This window comes from Gopherus flavomarginatus, chromosome 4, assembly GCF_025201925.1.
Source record: "Gopherus flavomarginatus isolate rGopFla2 chromosome 4, rGopFla2.mat.asm, whole genome shotgun sequence".
In the NCBI taxonomy this organism is placed as follows: domain Eukaryota; kingdom Metazoa; phylum Chordata; order Testudines; family Testudinidae; genus Gopherus; species Gopherus flavomarginatus.
The window spans coordinates 155,098,339-155,115,195 of record NC_066620.1 but is presented as its reverse complement, the minus strand read 5'-3'; the positions used below and the strand labels follow the sequence as shown (position 1 = coordinate 155,115,195).

At 42.9% G+C, this 16,857-nt stretch overlaps 2 protein-coding genes across 2 annotated transcripts in view; one reads left to right on the top strand and one right to left on the bottom strand.

The window, feature by feature from the left end:
• Positions 1-16,857, bottom strand: part of ELOVL4 (ELOVL fatty acid elongase 4) — a 299,610-nt gene that overhangs the window by 99,055 nt on the left and 183,698 nt on the right. The gene's annotated exons all lie outside the window — the stretch shown is intronic.
• Positions 1-16,857, top strand: part of SH3BGRL2 (SH3 domain binding glutamate rich protein like 2) — a 54,453-nt gene that overhangs the window by 16,695 nt on the left and 20,901 nt on the right. Inside the window, exon 2 of the mRNA XM_050950201.1 lies at positions 11,028-11,213. Coding sequence (XP_050806158.1) covers positions 11,028-11,213 — 186 coding nt within the window. The remainder of the gene's footprint in view (positions 1-11,027; positions 11,214-16,857) is intronic.

Sequence of the window (16,857 nt, the reverse complement as noted above, 5' to 3'; positions counted from 1 at the left end):
GGAGTCAGAGAGAGGAACAGAAGGGTCAGGCTTTAGGAGCCAAGGAGGACCTGCTGACTGCAGACCAGCCAGCACTGAAGGAAAGCTGACTGCGAAGAGAGACTCCATGATTTGGAAGATAAGCCATGAGCTGGAAGAGCATGGTCCTGAAGGGGGGATGCAGGCTCCAAGAGGGAGTTTGGGTGCAGGAGGGGATTCAAGGCTGGGACAGGCTGTTAGGGTGTGCGGGGGGGAGGGGGGATTAGGACTCTGGTTGAGGGTGTGGGCTCTGGGGTGGGGCCAGGAATGAGGGGTGTGGGAGGTGGATCCAGATTGGGGCAGGGAGTTGGGGTGCAGGAGGACGTGCGGGCTCTGGGCAGCGCTTACCTCTGTGGGCTCTCAGGAAGTGGCGAGATGCCCCTCCTGGCCAATGGGCGCTGCAGAGCTGACGCTCAGGGTGAGGGCAGCACACGGAGCTCCCATGGCCATCCCTACACCTAGGAGGGGAGGAACATGCTGGCAACTTTCTGGGAGCTGTGCAGAGCTGAGTAGGGAACCTGCCAGTCCTGTGCCAACTGGACTTGTAATGGCCTGGTTGCCGTCAGGGTCCCTTTTTGACCAGGGGTTCTGGGAGAAAATTGGTCACCTGGCAACCCTAGTTCTGGGAAGGGATGAGCTTGAGCTATTGAGGTGTGGGGGGATTCAGCACTAGTCCTTGGGACCTAGGTCAGCTGGCTGTGAGGTCCCAATTCCAGAAGGGGTATCAGACAGAGAGGCCATGCCCAGGAAGTGTGCCAGAGATGTCATAGCCATAGTCCTTGCTGGAGCCTGCTCAGATGAAGAAAAGCTTGAAAGCACACAGGTTCAGCGGCTGGGTCCAAACACAGCAGTCTGGTGAGCATCCAGCAGGAGGAGCTTAACTGGAGCTGTAACAGTGCGTTTGAAGCCAAATCTGTGCATACAGGTTGCTGAGAAGATAAAAGTATGGAGGCAAGGCTACAGTTTGTTCAAGAAATCAAAGCAGCTGAGAAGACTGAATGCATCTTTGTGCCCAGCACCTGTCATTTGTGTAGCCATGCTAGTATTGGGAAAATGTGCATACTATTTTGCAACTCCAGGGATTAATAAAAGTGTATGTTTCCAAACCCTGATGACAGCTAAATTATTTCCAGTGTTGGAAACTAATGTTTCATTTATAATCTAGCAGATGGTTAAGTAATTTTCAAGAAAATGGCTAAAAAGCAGATATTATTTTCTTGTATTGGAGACATACAAGATTTCTCAAGCTTGTCAGAGGATAATCTGAATCCTTTATTTAGTATTCTACATTTAACTCCCTCTGATACCACTCTCCTTTGTTAAAATGTCATATTTTTAACAAGCATTTTGCATGTTGACAAAAAAATTTCATCTAGCAAAGTCTACCTTCCCCATCAAAATGTATTTTGTACATGTACTGTACAGCCACAACCCTTAATTCAGTTACTCCTAACTGGCAGGAAGGTTTTTCTCCTAATTAATGTAATTTGTTCTCTAATCTACATGCAGCATAATATTTACGAATGAGTATTATCCTTCTATTTTGTTGTTTTACATTTCAGTGAATACGGTTCTTCTGAAGTAAAGTCTCCATTCAATAAGGTAACTGAATGTTTCGTAAATTGGGGAACTGAAAACTAAATCCCTGATCCTGCAATGATAGGACTGATCCCTGAATATTCCTGGCTTTACAGGATTAGGTGGGCGCAACCTGTCCGCCTTGTGAGGGCTCGATCCTGCTCTAGTTTAAGTCAGTGGGTATGTTGCCATTACATTAATGAGCAGGATTATGCTCAAACTGATAGCTCTGCTAACGTAAGAGCTGCAAGATAAAACCACCGTTACATGATTTAGATGGTATTAAAGAGTAGAATCTTTTACAAGTTTGTGGTTTTTTGTTTGTTTGTTTCCCCTTAAATGTGAGGTTATGAAATAAACTAAGCACGTTACCATCCTGGTTATTAAGGGACCAATGCTAAAATCCTCACTCAGAGCTCCTACTATTGGTCAGTGGGAGCTTTGCCTTAGTCAAGGTCTTAGCATAGGGCCTGAAGAGCTTTTCACGAAGCAGGAGGAGGGATGCCATTTATTTTTTATCATCTGTTAAAATTCTTTATTGTGTGGGGGTAGTAACTTTAAAAAATGTTTCCTTTTAGTACAGGACAGTCCCTCTTTTTTTATAGCAAGATATTTAACTCTTTCCACTCCTTTACATTCAAAAAGCTCTCCTAGTCTCCCCTTTTTCTTCCCATGCAGCCCCACCTACACCTATTCAGTGTTGGCAGGCATGTTTGAAGCCGCCAAAGAATTCTACCCTGAAAAAATAAACTGTGTGAAGACAGTGAGCCTGACTATTACACTGGCATATGTGGTACTGGATACAGATCCAATATGTTTAAATTTGCAATTAGTCTTGACAGTTATGTTTCTGTTTTGTAATTTTCTCAGGATGTGGGCACAAGTATCAGTTACTCAGCATTTGCTAACCTGTAGCTAGTTGAAGCAGATTTGGTAGCAGCTTTTAAAAAGCCAGGAGCTGCTACTTCCTAGTGTCTTCACAACTTTTTAAAAATTAAAACAATTGCTGGTGCTCTCAAAACAAACAGTGAATGTGCTGCAAGCCCTGGAATTTATTCATCAGTTACACTGTAAAAACTGCAAGCACAGACCACACTTAACAAAATTCATGGCCAGAGTGTGTGTCAGCAAAACATTGCTACAGAATAATTTGACTGATAAAGCGCATAGCATTGGCTCAGAATGCTTGCTCTGAATAAAGCACCTCCCCTCACCCCTGAGTATTTACTGCAAATGAGACATGGGAATAGGTTTCTCTGCACTGTTTCTTCCCCCTTCATGTAATTTAAGGCAGCAAAACCAAGTGGTGTAGGAGCATACTAAGTGCTATCATAGAAGGAAGATATTGATAAGTAACAGTCCCTCTGAAATGTTAAGTAAACATGATGATTTAGTCCTGCCTGTTACATATTTACTCCAACTCAGAATCCAGGTGGTACAACATGGCATAAAACCACCTTTGCCTCACCCCTTCCCGTAGTGCTGCCCCTTCTGTGCTTTGTTTCTCAGGTGGTGCGGCCCAGGATCTAGCCAAATCTCACTGGAGTTCTATACATTTTCAAAGCAATGGCTGGTTGAGGAGAGTACTGGAGCCCGAACGGTGCTCCAGACAGCTTTGTTCCCTAGCAGAGTGGCAGATTTTCAGAGCAGCATTAATGCCTGCCTCAAGGCTCTGAGCCCTTCCTCCCATGATCTATAGCCTGATTTATAGTTTCTTTGTGAGGTTACTACTAAATTATCTGTGATTATGAATAACAAGCATTTAATAGCATACTCAGTAGGCAGTATCGTACAGTGCCACACGTTGAAGTCTCAGGGAAACAAAGGGAAACTAATTGCGAGGGTTGTGGTGGATGCTCCATCACTAGAAATTTTTAAATCAAAACTGGCTGTTTTTCTGAAAATGATGCTCCAGCTCTAGCAGGAATAAACTCCGGGCTTTCCTATGGCCAGCATTATGCAGGTCAGACTAAATTATCACAATGGCTTTTTTAATCTATGAATTCATATAATCTACATATAAAAAGGAAGTAAGAAAATTGTCTTCTGTAAAAGTAAACAACCAAAGTCCAAAAGGAATATTTATCAGCATGAGCAATGAGCATATAAACAATAAGCACAGTAGAACAATGGTTCTCAAACTGGGGTCTGGTGAGTGTTTGCTGCTCATACAATGCAGTTTCTCTTTCCTCTCTTCAGCTGCTACCTGTAATTTCATTGGAAGACAGCACTGTGCACGTTTGTGCATCATAGATCATTAAAAAACCCACAGAACCAACATGATGGTGGCTCCCATTTGCTCTAACCCCTTTAGTTTATATTGCATCTCCCTCCTCTCTCCCACTCTTCATATGTCTTACCTCTTAGTTTGCTCTCTATAAAGTCCATGGCAAAATTTGTTGATTTCAGTGGTACAAGACTGGGCCTTTAAGTTGTAAATTCATTGCATTTGTAATAGTTTATTTTGTTTGTGGGGTTTTGTGTGTGTGTGTGTGTGTGTGCAGGGGGCAGGTAACAGTGCTTGGCACAATGCACTTCCAATTGTAACTGGGTCTTTTGTGCTGGATTACAGATAGTAATTATTCTTTGCAGTGCTATTGTAGCTGTGTTGGTTCCAGGATATTAGAGAGACAACGTGAGTGAGTTAATATATTTTTATTGGACCCACTTCTGTTGGTGAAGGAGATGAGCTTTCAAGCTACACAAAGAAGAACCGTGTGTAGTTCAAAAGCATGTCTCCTTCACCAACAGAAGTTGGCCCAATAAGAGAGAGTACCTCACCCACTTTGTCTCACAGATTCAGTGGAACCGTAGAGATACAAACAACTCAGGAATGGAGGTTGTTTGTAACTCTGAAAAGTTCATAACTCTGAACAAAATGGTATGGTTGTTCTTTCAAAAGTTTATAACTGAACGTTGACTTAATACAGTTCTGAAACTTTACTATGCAGAAGAAAAATGCTGCTTTGAACCATCTTAAGTGAAACAAGCACAGAAACAGTTTCCTTACTTTGTCAAATCCTTGTTTTAAAATGTTCATTTGTTTTAGTAGTTTACATTTAACACAGTGCTGTACTGTATTTGCTTTTTTTATTTTTGGCTCTGCTGCTAGTTGTTTGTGCACTTCCAGTTCCAAATGAGGTGTGTGATTGACCAGTCAGTGTGTATCTCTGGTGTTCATAACTCTGCGGTTCTACTGTAATAATAATCCTTTCCTAACAGTACTTTTTCATGTGACCGATTTTATTGTGCTTGGCTAGGAATGCTATTCATTTGTCTATGGGTGGGGAGGCAGTGTTTGCACTTGTTAATGAGGGTGGTGCATGTCTGCAAGGTAATTTATTAATAAGAATTAATTAACTCTGTGGAACAATGATCATAAATAACTGTATTAACTGCATATTTAAATGTATATCCAAAATTGGATTTAAATGCTTGACTTCTACAGACAAATTGTACCACTTTAACTCTACAAGTATAGTTTAAAGCAATACAATTCCCTTGGTGAGAGCTCAGTACTGTTGGTATAAATGTGCTTACACTTGTATGGGAAATAACTATTGGGGCTGGCTGGAAAACAATATTTCTGTTTTGATACTTGTTTTCATTCCAAAGTGGAACATATGACAGAAGAGAATGAGAAGATGAGTGGTTAGGGCACTCACCTGGGAGGGGAGAGACCCAGGTTCAAATCTCTCCTCTGCCTTTTTTAGCAAAGGGACCTGAACCTGGGTCTCCCACATCGTAGTTGAGTGCTCTAATCACTGTGTCGTACAGTCTCTCTCCCCCTCTCATTGGAGCTGTTCCATTTTGTGTAATAAAATATTCATTGGACCAGAGAGGGACCAACCCTATAGCCCAGTAGTTAGGACAATTCGTATATGCGATGTGAGAGACTCAGGATCAAGTCCCTGGAGTTAGGAAAAGCAAGGTTCAAATGGCTGCTCTGCCTAATTTAGGGGACTTGATCCTAGATCTCCCGCATCCTAAGTAAGTGCCCTAACTATCAGGCTACTGGCTAATCTGGGGTCTTTCTGTCTCTCCTGCAAGTGCCTGAAACCCAGTCAAGCCTGCAGTGTGTATACAAACCACTTACCGCAAGGTAGTGTATCTGGGTCCTTGTCTAAGAATGGGAGAACTGGGAGATTCCACCCTGAGACCAGTAAGGCAAAATATCTGAGGAGGGAGGGTTGCACTTAGAGAGACCAGATGGAGAACAGAGACGCAGCTAGCCCTGTAACCACTTCTCCCTACCAAAGAACAAATGCTATATGAAATGACGTGTCCACAGTATCTGTGCTCCTTCAGACACCCCAGTTCAGAAATGGCTAGAGTTCACCAGATTACTTTGATTCCTTTTTAAGTAACAGGCCAAATCCTGCTCATCTTAGTCATGAGTCCCACTGAAGTTAATCTAGTGTCTGTTTTTAGAGATGGAAGTAAACAGTTATTTAAGTTCATGAACTAGTCTGTCTGCCCACCTCATGGGTGTTGATGAAATAATACAGAAATCCTAGGAGAGACAGTTCAGAAAATAATCTAGTTGCTCCAGAGGGACTGAATGGCTCTTGGGTACAATTTACTGCAGGTAGTTATCATTTTAATAGCATTTCGATCAACAGTCACACCTTATAATGCACACTACAAAATCTGTTTTTCCCTTCAAAGGTAAATTGCTCACATTTAAGAGATTTACAAAACATTTACCTATCTTTTGTAAAAACACTGTCTGAACACTAACATGGTAACAGAAGATGCTGATTTAATAATTTTATATCCACATGTTGCTGACATTTTTACTTTGGAAGAGGGGGGAAAAAAGCTTATGTAAAGAAGGTGATCAGTTACCTATCCTACCTTCTGGAGACAAACATACAATATCTGTGTCAAGACAGATAAACTTAGTCCATTTGAACACAAAAACAGTAGTCCTCACATATCCATTATTTCCATGAAGACTTTCATTGTGCATGCAAAATAAAAGGGTATAGTATTTCATTATGGAGTCTGGTCCCCTGAAGATGGTAGTTCCCTTGGGTCAAGCTGATGAAACAGTTGTTATATCTGCCTGACAAACATTACAGCATAGGTTTCTAGTCATAGTGCCAATTTTTTATGTTTCACTTGCACTCAGATTTCTAAAGACATTGATCCTATGTTTATAGGACAAAAAGATATGTTATCTAGCTAATTTCTTCATAAATCCCACACTCTTCTACATTTCCTTCTGTCGATAATACAAATTGTCTAAAATTAAATGTAAAGATTACATATTACAATATTTCTCTCTTCGATCAATATAAAAGAGGTCCCTAGAATCCTGTGGCACTCTAGGGCTAATTTTTATATTGTCCTTAATTAGAGCCCATAGCATTGCTGCAGCAAGTGCTATGAAATTGGGCAAATTAATTTCTTTGATAAGAGTCTTAGAATCAGAATGAATACACTATATCAGTGATCTATAACATGGTTTAAAACAGGGGTAGGCAACCTATGGCACGGGTGCTGAAGGCGGCACATGAGCTGATTTTCAGTGACACTCACACTGCCCAGGTCCTGGCCATCAGTCCAGGGAGCTCTGCATTTTAATTTAATTTTAAATGAAGCTTCTTAAACATTGTAAAAGCCTTATTTACTTTACATACAACAATAGTTTAGTTATATATTATAGACTTATAGAAAGAGACCTTCTAAAAACGTTAAAATGTATGATTGGCACATGAAACCTTAAATTAGAGTGAATAAATGAAGATTCGGCACAGCACTTCTGAAAGGTTGCCGACTCCTGGTTTAAAAGGTACTAATAGTAGTATGCAATGGCCATTAATTCTGTTTGACAATGTATGTTGTTCCGTCATATGGCCTAGGGAATATCAGATAACTTTTGATGGTACACTTTTTCATTTCAGTAGGTGTATCTTTGTCTGTTTATATCAGAAATGTAAATTAATACATCGCATTTGTCAAATTCTAAATATTCTAAGTTTGTTACACATGTTAACTGTATCAATCCTTGCAACATCTCTGCAGAACATGCAAGTATTAATGTTGTCATGACATCTCAAAAGCAGAATGTCTTGTTTGATGCATCTGCATGGTCTCAATGTTTTCTGTGTTATAAAGAAAACTGGTTTGTTCTTGGAACTTTGGCTGAACAAGTGGACAGTGCAGAGTAGAGTTGAGTATATTTTAAGAATCTTTTAAGTTCAAGAGTGAGTAAATTTTAGTGTCTTGCAGTTCTTCCTGAGGGAAAAATTGCATTAATATTTATCTCTGAATCTAGTCACCTATATAGCATGGGGATAGTAATTCCGATCTACCCCAGGGAGGTGTCATGACATTAAATTAACTAACTTTGTGTACAGCATATTGAGGTCCTTAGATAAAAGATGGTGCAGAAGTGCGAAGCTTTATCGTCCTGATGTTGTATGATCACAAGCTAGGCTCATCAAGTCTGACAGTTGTCAATACTACTCTAGATGTCTCAGGATGCACCAGGCTGTTGGGGAAACCTCTACATGTATTCCCTGCTAACCCAGTTAACTCTCCTTTATCCTACAAAATCAGGATAAGGAAAGTCGGTAAGTTCTCTGCCTCCTGGAAATCTGGAGGTGGGAACAAGCCATCCATTCCACTGAAGACAATAGGAGCCAAGTCACTAGGCCATCTTTCTCCATTCTCACTTCAGTAAACATAGGGGAGGGCAAAGTAGAGGCAGAGTAGACTTGTTGGAAATGACAAGTTCCTGTGAGGACAGGGGTGACCTAGCTTGATTCTTGTTGGATTTTGCTGAATCATTGGGTAAATCTGATCATGTTTTGGGTTAACAAAACTTTCACACAGCTCTAAATAGCTTGTACGTATTCATTTTGCTAGACCCTCTTTGAAGTATCTTTTAGAAATAGTACATGTGATTTAGCAGTGGATGCCTTCTCATTTGCTATAATAAATCAATAAAAAACATGAACAAGAAATAAGAATCTTGACATTTCAGTTCCCCGTTGCAAAAGCCCCATCTATCAGATGAGCAATTTTACCAACAGATGAGTGACAAACTACATAATTACAACAGTTCTGTGCATATTTACATAACACACTGTTTGTTGCTGCTTTGTAACCCTGATAGGGAGACCAGCTCCAAAAATTAAGTCTAGATCTGGTGTAGATGGGGATTTCTGTTTTTCAGTTTTATTTTTGTGACTTGCAGTATGGATTAACAATAAAACCAAAGACAAAGTGCATATGTTCTAAATGATCAGCATGTAGATAATATAGGAGTCAAGCACTGAGCTCTAAAGATTAATACCGTATTAAATTATGATGACTTTGATTAGGATCATGCTATATAAAAGGTAAAGGAAATCCAAGAATTTTCACTTCATGTGATCAATACAGCAGTTGAGGATCTGATTTAATCTAAGCTGCAATTGTCAGTAGTCTGAGAGTGAGTGTCCAAGACTAGTGGAAATTGTCAGGCAGAATGAACATTGTGGAATGGGAAGGAATTTTATTTTTAAAAATCATTCATTGCACATGCTGAACTTCTAAGGAAGACTCTCCTGCAATAATCATCCTAGTCTGCACATCTTTACTTGAACAAATATTTAATAAAATGGCCAGTATTAAGAAAATCTCCATCTCCATTTCAGACTGAAGTTGTCTCTCATCTTCTATTGTAAGTTACTGAGGATAAGAACTGTTTCTCTCACTTCTACAGTCACAATATGATTCCTTTATTAGTTTAACGTCATAGTACAAGAAGTCATTTTACTTTCAGCATTGGGCTTTGATTAGCAGAAAAACGGTGGTAATTATGATAATTGAGCTACTACTGGTAATCCTTGTATTTTCTGCATACAGTTTTAGAAGATAAGTTTGGTATAGAGTGATTGATCTTTCATAATGTGCATTGTATCAAGAATCAGTATGGCATACGTAAAAGAAGGAACCAACCACTGAAAGAAACACAAATTTATTGAATAACTGGTTAAGTTACAAGGAATACACATTTAGGAGCCAATCAGTTTCCTTCTGCAGCAGAGCACATAAATGTTCAGACATTTTAGAACTACATTGTTTTGCAGAAATTGGACCAAACCCTCTTGGAGTTATCCATGGTCTTTGTTTCAAAGAGGACATAATTATTTTGCCACTGGAAGTCATCTGAATATGAATTTTTACTGTAATCTGTAATAAATTTCACAGGAGATTATTTTTGTGATCTGATGTATCAAATGGATCCAATATGAAGAGTGGTGTGACTAATACAGCTAGTACATGCACTTGAAAAACTAATGGTTTTTAAATACTGTCTGGGTCCTATGATACCCAAAGGTAACATCCATCCACCTGTAATTTAAACCAACCGGCAAGTGGATAGATCTTGCTCCACAGTATTTTTATACTGTAAAATTCTTAAATATAAGTTTATCTCTAAACAGTATGGCTGGGAAACATGTTTGAGTAGTCATAGAGAAAACAGTGTGTAACCCCTTTTGGCTGGAATGTGCCTTAGTAGAAGGATCTGGGATGTGCTGGAAATAGCGTGAAACTGGTTGTAATGCAGAACTGATTCTGGCCGAATTAGTAAGCCCGAGGCTTTCCTTCAGTCTCGAAGACTCATGGCTATGTCTTAACTGCAAAAAGGTGTATTTTTACAGTTATCCCTTTTATACAAAATGCCTATGAAGACAGGGCACAGGCAGTTTTTTAACCCCAATGTAACTAGTCAAGGGGAACACTGGGAGCGGGGTACGGTAGTATAGAGTTGACATTGATAGCTACATCAGGGTAAAAACTACCTGTGTGCTGTTTCTGCTAGGAATTTATGTCAAGATAATCTCTATTAACCCCCCACTCAAAACAAGCCCCCCACAATGCATCTCCCCCCTTTTTTTCAGTGAAGACAAAGCTGGTGTGAGACAAGACCATCCCCATCTCAAAGTATGTGCACATGTTCTGTATGAACCTGAGAAATGAATAAACTGTGTTCAGGAAACCCACACCCACATTTTAAAAGGCATGTAGACACTTTGGAAAATCTTACTAGGTGCCTATCTGCATCTTCAGGTGCCTAAATACCTTTAAAATGTAGCCAGTAATGCATGGCGAATCTGCAAACCAGCTATCCTTTTATCTTTGACTTATTTGGAGTACCAGCCAGGTGTTCCTCTATCACAAGCATCTTTAAAAAAAATAAAAACAACCCAAAACTACCCCCTCCCCCCAAAAAAAACAAACAAACAGCCAACCACCTGGAAATGAGGCAGAAGTTTGTGGACTTTTGTAACTTGTACGTAAAGGAACTGCAGTGTTAAGTCACATAATTTTAATTTAGAAATATTTGACTTTCTTATTGAACTTTTTGATCTTTGAGTAAAAAATAGACAAGCATATTCAGGCTGTGTATTTTCTCTCTCTCTTTCTCTCAGATAAAGAAGAGGCAGCAAGATGTGGTACGATTTCTGGAAGCCAACAGAATAGGTTTTGAAGAGGTGGATATCACAATGTCAGAGGAAAAAAGACAATGGATGTATAAAAATATTCCTGAGGAAAGACAGCCTGCACAGGGCAATCCGCTGCCACCCCAGATATTTAATGATGATCAGTACTGTGGAGTAAGTAGCTTTGAGGTCCAGACTGGTTACATTAAGTTAGTGTTGACCATTGAAATACAAAGACATTAGTATCAAACTAGTGCAAAAAGTGGAGAGTTAGGGCTTGTGTGTGTGTATGTGTATATATATAATATATATGGCAGCTCTTCATTTCTTGCTTTTTCAGTTCCTTGACCAGTGCATCCTTTGGGTGGTGGGGTGTGCATATTGGCTGACTGGGAGATCAGTAAGTTTGACTGTTGGATGACATGTCCCCAGAGACATAACTGGAGACACACAGGGGTAGTGTTTGTGGGTTGATGCAGCAGGCGGGTGGATGACTGAAACATTTGGGAGTTAGGTTGGAGTGGATACCTGGTTTATAGGGTGCAGTGGGTTAACGCAGGTGGCTGTCTGGTGAAGGTGGGTAACAAGCTTGTCTGTACAGTATCTGGGAGATGATTCAACCCTTAATCTAACAGATGGGGTGGTGGAAAGGTTTGTTGCAGTTAATAGATGAGTGAGCTTCATTGTATGGGGAAGAAGGGTAACCGTAGTTGCTTTTCAGCCATACCATGTGTGGTTCATTGTCTGTTCCTAGTTATTTGCAATGGGGTAGCTCTAATCCCAGCTGTGTGAATTGCGTCCAAGTAGTGCGGTGTGCAGCAGGTCCATTGGAAGGGATAAGCATGTATTTTTCACATGTTCCTAGGACATGAGGGGATACTTGTGGCCCTCTCACTTGTGTACACTAGAACTTCCACAAGTGTACAAAATTTGGTTAATTTGGGGAAGGGATCTGAAATTTTTGGGGATGCCAATTTGTGCATCTTTTTTTGAGTTGCTTTTGTTAGTGCATTTAAGCGTGTTTGGAATTAGCTAGTTATTATAAAACATAAGTTGTGTTTAACTAGATGGAAAGAGTCTCCCATGTATCACGAAAATCATCTTGTTACTATATCTGTGCAGTTGATATCTGTTTTGGTTGAGCAGACCTAATTCTGTTACTCTTGCTAGACTGCACAATCTGTGTGAACAGCTTTAAAGAGCGGCTTTACTTTGAAAAGAGACTTGGACTATGTCTTTGCTGATAAAAAGATGTTTGCACCATAAGATAACTAACACACATTAGCAATGCTGCTGTGAAAACATAATGGAGACAAGCCACTTTAGTTTTATGGGGAGGTAAAGTAGGCAAGATCAAGGGGTGGGAGGGAAGGGAGGTGTATAGGGCTGATCTTGCCTAGCAACCTCCCAGTAAACACTGTAAGGCCATGGCTACACTGGAGAGTTGCAGCGCTGGTGATGGGGTTACAGCGCTGCAACTCACTCTGTGTCCACACTTGCAAAGCACAGCCAGCGCTGCAACTCCCTGGTTGCAGCGCTGGCTGTACACCTGGTCTGCCTCGGGTGTAGCGATTCCAGCGCTGGTGATGCAGCGCTGGTCATCAAGTGTGGACACCAACAGCGCTTTTATTGGCCTCCAGGGTGTTAGGAGGTATCCCAGCATACCTTTTCAGTCATTCTGCTCATCGTTTCACACTCCACTGCCCTGGGCTTAGGTGACCCGCCCTTTAAATGCCCCAGGAATTTTAAAAATCCCCTTCCTGTTTGCTCAGCCAGGTGTGGAGTGCAATCAATCAATCAGTGACCATGCTACCATGCCCCAAACGAGCCCCAGCATGGAAAACTTCCGAGCTGCAGGACCTCATCAGTGTTTGGGGTGAGGAAGCTGTGCAATCACAGCTGCGCTCCAGCCGTAGAAATTATGATACCTATGGGCAGATATCAAAGTCCTTGCTGCTAAGGGGCCATGAACGGGACGCGTTGCAGTGCAGGGTAAAAGTAAAGGAGCTGCGCAGTGCCTATTGCAAAGCCTGTGAGGGAAACCACCGCTCAGGAGCTGCCCCCACGACCTGCCGTTTTTACAAGGAGCTGGATGCCATACTTGGGTGTGACCCCACTGCCAATCCGAGGAGCACGATGGAGAGTTCAGAGCAGGGAGAAGTGGGGGAGGGTGTAGAGGAAGCGGAGAGTGAGGCTACTGGGGTGGAGGGAGACACCCCGGAGTCCCAGGAGGCATGCAGCCAGGAGCTCTTAAGCCAGGAGGAGGCTAGCCAGTTGCAGCAGCTGGAACTTGTTGGTGAAGAGGAAGCAGAGGAGCGTGTTCCCGGTAAGCAGATTTTATTTTTAGGATGGCAATGTTTTGTGAGAGGAGGGTGGGGGTTACGGCTGCATGCATGCATGCCTAGATGTGGAATAGCCCATTGATTTGGTCTATCACGTCTCTGTAATCGGCCTTGGTAATCTCTTCAAAAGTTGCAGCCAGAGCGTGGGCAATGTGCTTGCGCAAGTTCATAGGGAGAGCCACCGTGGTCCTTGTCCCGGTCAGGCTAACTCGTCCGCACCACTGTGCCGCAAGGGGTGGGGGGACCATTGCTGCACACAGGCAAGCCGCATAGGGTCCAGGGCAGAATCCACATTGCTGTAGAAGACCCTCCCTCTCTTGCCAGGTAACACGCAGCAGTGATATATCTGGCAGTAGAAAATCCTGTTGAAAATGTAGTGATGATTGTTCAGTGCAGGTCCCCAACTATCTGCAGTCTGCTTTTCCCACTGCTGCTCCCCAACTGCCTGCCCTCTGCTCTGCTTTCCCCACTGCTGCTCCCCAACTGCCTGCCCTCTGCTTTCCCCAATGCACAGAAACCCCAGATCTCTGTCAGTTCCCCTTCCCAGGTGAGGTCGCGGCAGAAACACTCACCCCATTGCTAGACATGCCTATGCCTTCGCTGCCGTGGCCTCTCTGTGCTATGTTAGGTATGTGGGAATGATGCTACAAAAAGTCTACAAACTCCTTCACTGTGATAATAAACAATGTAGCCTCTGTATTAAATGTTTCTATTTATGTTTTTTTTAAGTGACCTTGAATAATCCAGCACTATCACTGCCTTCCCGACGGTTACAGAACTTGAGGAAAAATCCTAGAAAATCAAAAGAAGATTTGATGAAAGCAGTTATGAATCAGTACACCAGAGACAGTAAAAGGCTGCAGGACTGGAGAGAGAAAATGCATGAGTGGAGACAAACACAGAGCAGGAGAAAGGAATTGGCTACCAAGAAAAGCACAAAGCCGCTGATAAGCCTCCTGGCTCGCCAAACTGACTGTATGCAGTCTCTCGTAGCCATGCAGGCAGATCAGTACCGTGGTAACCCTCACCCCTCCCAAAGCTCTCTCTCTTGTTCCCCAGTATTTGCACAAAACACCTTTCTCCAGCAGCCTGGTTCTTACCACCCCCAGCTGCCCCCAACACCTGTGCGATCACCTACCAGCCCTGATAACTACAACCCTTACCGTATGCACTCAACCCCCATCACGATGCAGCATATTAATGCTGAAGTGCAGCAGGCATTGAACAGCAATCCAAGCAGGACATATTCAAACCTCTGAATGTACAGTCCACCATGCTACCCCCCTGCCCTTTTATGTACTGTATTTTGAATAAATGATTTCATGGCTTTTAAAACATTTTTTATTATTGAAGAAAGTGATAAATACTGTACCCCAACCAGCCCTGATAACTGCAATCCTTACCCTATGCACTCAACCCCCATCACAATGCAGCATAGTAATCCTAAAGTGCAGCAGGCATTGAACAGCAATCCAAGCAGGACATATTCATACCTCTGAATGTACAGTCCACCACCCTATCCCCCTGCCCTTTTATGTACTGTATTTTGAATAAATGATTTCTTGGCTTATAAAACATTTTTTATTATTGAAGAAAGTGATAAATACTGTACCCCAAGGGAAAAACGGGCACAGCAAAGGCACCAAACGTTACTGTTGGCGTTCAGCCTCAAATTGCTCCCTTAAGGCATCCCTAATCCTTGAAGCCCTTTCCTGGGCCGCTCTAGTAGCCCTGTTCTCTGGCTGTGCAAATTCAGCCTCTAGGCGTCGAACCTCGGAGGCCTATTCCTCACTGAATCTTTCACCCTTCCCTTCACAAATATTATGGAGGGTACAGCACGTGGATATAACAGCGGAGTTGCTGCTTTCCTCCAAATCTAGTTTCCTGTAGAGACACCTCCAGCGTGCCTTTAAACGGCCAAAAGCACACTCCACAGTCATTCTGCACCGGCTCAGCCTGTAGTTGAACCGGTCCTTGCTCCTGTTAAGCTTCCCTGTATAAGGTTTCATGAGCCATGGCATTAAGGGGTAAGCGGGGTCTCCAAGGATCACAGTGGGCATTTCAACATCCCCTACTGTGATCTTGCGGTCTGGGAAAAAAGTCCCGGCCATCAGCTTCCTAAACAGGGCACTGTTCCGAAAGATGCGTGCATCATGCACTTTTCCAGGCCATCCTGAGTAAATGTCAGTGAAACGCCCACAGTGATCCACAAGCGCTTGGAGAACCACAGAGAAATACCCCTTGCGATTAATGTACTCTGATGCCAGGTGGGGTGGTGCCAGAATAGGAATATGCGTCCCATCTATTGCCCCTCCACAGTTAGGCAACCCATTTGTGCAAAGCCATCCACAATGTCCTGCACGTTCCCCAGAGTCACAGTTCTTCTTAGCAGGGTGCGATTAATGGCCCGGCAAACTTGCATCAACACTATTCCAATGGTCGACTTTCCCACTCCAAACTGGTTCGCCACCGATCAGTAGCTGTCTGGAGTTGCCAGCTTCCAGATTGCAATAGCCACTCGCTTCTCCACTGGCAGGGCAGCTCTCAATCTCGTGTCCCTGCGCCGCAGGGTAGGGGTGAGCTCAGCACACAGTCCCATGAAAGTGGCTTTTCTCATCCGAAAGTTCTGCAGCCAGTGCTCGTCATCCCAGGCTTGCAGGACGATGTGATCCCACCACTCAGTGCTCATTTCCCGAGCCCAAAGGCGGCGTTCCACGGTGCTGAGCACGTCCATTACTGCCACAAGCAATTTAGTGTCTTGAGCATCAGGCGAATCAATATCATCGTCTGACTCCTCACTGTCACTTTGGAGCTGAAGGAATCTCCACTGCCATGCGTGATGTGCTGGCAACATTCATCAGCAAGGTCCTCAGCAGCTCGGGCTCCATTTGTAACAGAAATCGCGCTGCAGACCAATGCCGCCAAACTGCTTGGAATGTGTAGCAAAGCACCATGGGGCGTTGGAACAGGAAGCGGAAAGACCCGCACCCTTCCGTCCCCTTCCCACAAGCCACAGTGCCAAAATGGGACGAGGTGCTCTGTGGGATAGCTGCCCACAATGCACCACTCCCAACAGCGCTGCAAATGCTGCAAATGTGGCCACACTGCAGCGCTGGTAGCTGTCAGTGTGGCCACACTGCAGCGCTGGCCCTACAAGCTGTACGAACACAGCTGTAACTCCCAGCGCTGCACAAATGTAAGTGTAGCCATACCCTAACTGTCTTGTGTCCACTTGGGATTTTATAGTGAGCTAGCTGTTGTGTGTTTAGTTTTCTTGCTGTCAAAACGCACATACTTTAATGTAAGTGAAGACAAAACCTTAGTGAAAAGGGCAGTATAGGGTTCAATGTTTTTTGTGTCACAGTGATTTCTAAATCCAGTGTGCTCAACTTACAAAGGTCTGCTTGTTTTTCCAACTGCCAGGTCTGCACACTCAACATGGCATCAAGAAGCTAACCTGGGTATTTTTTCCTCTA